The sequence below is a fragment of the Camelina sativa genome, chromosome 4, assembly GCF_000633955.1.
Source record: "Camelina sativa cultivar DH55 chromosome 4, Cs, whole genome shotgun sequence".
Classification (NCBI taxonomy): domain Eukaryota; kingdom Viridiplantae; phylum Streptophyta; class Magnoliopsida; order Brassicales; family Brassicaceae; genus Camelina; species Camelina sativa.
In genome coordinates, this window is record NC_025688.1 from 26,860,595 (window position 1) to 26,864,835 (window position 4,241).

At 37.2% G+C, this 4,241-nt stretch overlaps 1 protein-coding gene across 1 annotated transcript in view; it reads left to right on the forward strand.

The window, feature by feature from the left end:
• The window catches only part of LOC104782677 (villin-2), a gene marked incomplete at its 5' end in the record, with an annotated part of 6,742 nt that continues 2,623 nt past the window's right edge, over positions 123 to 4,241 (forward strand). Inside the window, 13 exon segments of the mRNA XM_010507680.1 lie at positions 123 to 222; positions 352 to 420; positions 514 to 750; positions 846 to 1,023; positions 1,174 to 1,306; positions 2,227 to 2,386; positions 2,480 to 2,630; positions 2,723 to 2,823; positions 2,916 to 3,074; positions 3,436 to 3,504; positions 3,579 to 3,647; positions 3,739 to 3,876; positions 4,126 to 4,241. Of these exon segments, the coding sequence (XP_010505982.1) occupies positions 123 to 222; positions 352 to 420; positions 514 to 750; positions 846 to 1,023; positions 1,174 to 1,306; positions 2,227 to 2,386; positions 2,480 to 2,630; positions 2,723 to 2,823; positions 2,916 to 3,074; positions 3,436 to 3,504; positions 3,579 to 3,647; positions 3,739 to 3,876; positions 4,126 to 4,241 (1,680 nt within the window).

Below are 4,241 nucleotides of genomic sequence, written 5' to 3' on the forward strand. Positions count from 1 at the left end.
TGGCTTTAGTATTAGAGATATCTAAGGAGCCAAATCTGATTTTTTATATTTTTTTCTTCTTGAGATTCCTGAATCTTTTTTGGACTGTATGAGCTTGTTGAACTTTAACATTTGTTATTTAGAGGGACTGAAATCTGGAGGATCGAGAATTTCGAGGCTGTTCCAGTACCAAAGTCTGACCATGGAAAGTTCTATATGGGAGATACTTACATTGTCTTGCAGGTTTGGAATTTGACAGCTTGTTCCATATCTTCTTTCAGGACAGAGTAACAACATATGTATCACAAGTGTACGTTCCTTTTATTATCATTATTATTCACATTGTGTTCTGTTTATCTTCCATTTGCGCAGACAACACAAAATAAAGGTGGTGCTTATTTGTTTGATATACATTTTTGGATTGGTAAAGATACAAGTCAGGTACCAATCACCAAGACTCTTTTATTTGGTAACAGCTGTTTTTTGGAAAGGTGAAACAGTGTTGTGCTAACTTATGCTTTGACATTTTTTTAGGATGAAGCTGGAACTGCAGCTGTTAAAACAGTTGAACTCGATGCTGTTCTTGGAGGCCGTGCTGTCCAACACCGGGAAATTCAAGGCCATGAATCTGACAAATTCTTGTCTTACTTCAAGCCATGTATTATTCCGTTAGAGGGTGGTGTTGCCTCTGGATTCAAAACACCTGAAGAAGAGGTGTTTGAGACCAGGTTATATACCTGCAAAGGAAAACGTGCAATCCGTTTGAAGCAGGTTTTAACTTCTTGTACTCTCTTCGCATTAGAACAGTGATATCCAATCCAATGTGCACTAACTCTTCTTCTGTTCCATTTTTTTTTCTTTTGTAGGTTCCTTTTGCCCGCTCATCGCTGAATCATGATGATGTATTTATCTTGGACACCGAAGAAAAGATCTATCAGTTCAATGGTGCAAATTCAAACATTCAGGAGAGAGCCAAAGCTTTGGAAGTCGTCCAGTATTTGAAAGACAAGTATCACGAAGGAACTTGCGATGTTGCGATTGTTGGTAAGCAATTGCAGCCTCTTCCTCAGTTTCCCCTCAAGTCAACAAACAGTATTTGAATGCTTAAAGAATAGGTTTTGTGTATGGCATAGTTTACAGAGATGGTGTTTAAGGTGGAAACTAATCTATATTCATACTTTGCTGGTATAACAGATGATGGAAAATTAGATACAGAATCAGATTCTGGTGCATTTTGGGTCCTCTTTGGTGGTTTTGCTCCAATCGGAAGGAAAGTTGCCAATGATGATGACATTACTCCAGAGTCAACTCCCCCTAAGCTTTATTGGTACTCGTCTTCCCTTTAATTAGAATCCTGTTTGTTAATTTCTCATTTTTTACTTTTCGATATAATACACGCCATTCTGCTGTAGTATCTATTCTAACATTTACTTAATAGAATATATTTTGATAGAGTTATTGATTGATATGGTACTACTACTTTTTTTTAGCATCACTGATGGTAAGGTGGAACCTATAGACGGTGATCTATCCAAATCTATGCTGGAAAACACTAAATGCTACCTCTTGGACTGTGGTTCTGAGGTATTTATCTGGGTTGGCCGAGTAACTCAAGTGGATGAGAGGAAAGTTGCTAATCAATCTGCTGAGGTAAAGAGTGGAAAGTTTCCTTTTAGTATATCTGTCTTTCAATCATGGCATCTCACTTTTTACCTTTCATCTCCAGGATTTGCTTGCTAGTGAAAATAGGCCAAAGGCAACGCGTGTTACCCGTGTTATTCAAGGTTATGAGTCCCATTCTTTCAAGTCTAACTTTGACTCTTGGCCATCAGGCTCGGCCACTCCTGGTAACGAGGAAGGACGAGGAAAAGTTGCCGGTAAAATACCACTGTGAAACTTAAATCACTAAAAAAAACATAAACAGTCTTTTTAATCTTGACTTACTAATGGCGTTGCACAATTCTCTAGCTTTACTGAAGCAACAAGGTGTTGGGCTTAAGGGCATTGCGAAAAGTGCACCAGTGATTGAGGATATTCCACCTCTGCTTGAAGGCGGTGGAAAGTTGGAGGTCTGTTTGTCTATTTGACTTGTTATCCCTTACTTTTCACATATAGCTTTGGATCTATCCATTTTGATATTTCATTATGTCTATGTATTAGGTTTGGTACGTTAATGGTAATGCCAAGACTCCATTACCTAAANATGATAGAGTTATTGATTGATATGGTGTTACTACTTTTTTTTAGCATCACTGATGGTAAGGTGGAACCTATAGACGGTGATCTATCCAAATCTATGCTGGAAAACACTAAATGCTACCTCTTGGACTGTGGTTCTGAGGTATTTATCTGGGTTGGCCGAGTAACCCAAGTGGATGAGAGGAAAGTTGCTAGTCAATCTGCTGAGGTAAAGAGTGGAAATTTATTAAAAAATTTCTCTGGCCTTTTAGTATATCTATCTTTCAATCATGGCTTCTCACTTTTTACCTTTCATCTCCAGGATTTCCTTGCTAGTGAAAATAGGCCAAAGGCAACGCGTGTTACCCGTGTTATTCAAGGTTATGAGTCCCATTCTTTCAAGTCTAACTTTGACTCTTGGCCATCAGGCTCGGCCACTCCTGGTAACGAGGAAGGACGAGGAAAAGTTGCCGGTAAAATACCACTGTGAAACTTAAATCACTTAAAAAAAACATAAACAGTCTTTTTAACCTTGACTTACTATTGGCGTTGCACAATTCTCTAGCTTTACTGAAGCAACAAGGTGTTGGGCTTAAGGGCATTGCGAAAAGTGCACCAGTGATTGAGGATATTCCACCTCTGCTTGAAGGTGGTGGAAAGTTGGAGGTCTGTTTGTCTATTTGACTTGTTATCCCTCAATTCTTCACATATAGCTTTGGATATATCCATTTTGATATTTCATTATGTCTATGTATTAGGTTTGGTACGTTAATGGTAATGCCAAGACTCCATTACCTAAAGAAGATGTTGGCAAGCTGTACTCTGGGGACTGCTATTTGGTCCTTTATACTTATCATGCTGGTGATAGAAAAGACAACTATTTCTTGTGCTGCTGGTTCGGAAAGAAAAGCAATCAGGTAATTTTAACATAATCATAAAAAAATGTAATTCTTAATCTTAGTATATACCTATCGTATAATCCTCCATTTCAGTTATTTTTTCTGTTTTATAACTTTTATATATTGGCGATCTTGGTTCTTTTCCTGGTTTTTCCTTGTACTACATTTTATGGCTAAGCTCGAAATTGGTTGTGATTGTAGAAATTTGTATCTTCCAGATGAATGTTGAGAGTAACTATTGTTGGCTTTAAAGATTATTGGTTCCTGATGTTAGTAGTTTATTGTTATGTTAGCTCTATTAATATAATGTTATGGATTTCAGATATCCAACTTCACTTCAGTTTAACCATGTGAAAGTTCTGATATTTCTCTTATCCAGGAGGACCAAGATACGGCAATTCTACTAGCGAATACAATGTCAAACTCCTTAAAAGGAAGACCTGTGCAGGTACAATGTTTTCTTTTTATTGAAAGCAATTATGAATAGTACCAAAAAGATTGACTAATGGGGTATTCTTGCAGGGCCGTATATACGAAGGTAAAGAGCCTCCACAATTTGTTGCCCTTTTTCAACCTATGGTGGTCCTAAAGGTATTTGTATATTGTTTACAAGATGAGGGTGAAGTTGATTTCCGTTGCAAGAGTAATACAGTGATTAATATGGTTTACATGAACTTTTTAGGGTGGTTTGAGCTCTGGGTACATAAACAGTGTGGGAGAAACAGGGTCAACAGACGAAACCTACACGCCAGAATCAATTGCACTTATTCAAGTATCTGGAACTGGAGTTCACAATAATAAGGCTGTGCAAGTTGAATCGGTACTTGCTACCTTAAGTTTCTTTCTTTATAAAGTAATAAATTTTGGTTTTCTTGTTTTTGAAATATNACTACCTTAAGCTGTTTTCTTTATAAAGTAATAAATTTTGGTTTTCTTGTTTTTGAAATATTGCAATTTGGTAAAGGTGTGTACTTATTATTCAGCTTTCTATAAGTTGTGACTTAGGCGAAACATAATAATCTTTGATTTGTTATATTGACTTGTAATGGTATTGCAATACTTCCATCAGGTGGCAACATCTTTAAACTCTTATGAATGCTTCCTTCTGCAATCTGGTACTTCCATGTTCCTCTGGCACGGAAATCAAAGTGCGCATGAACAGCTGGATTTGGCTGCTAAAGTTGC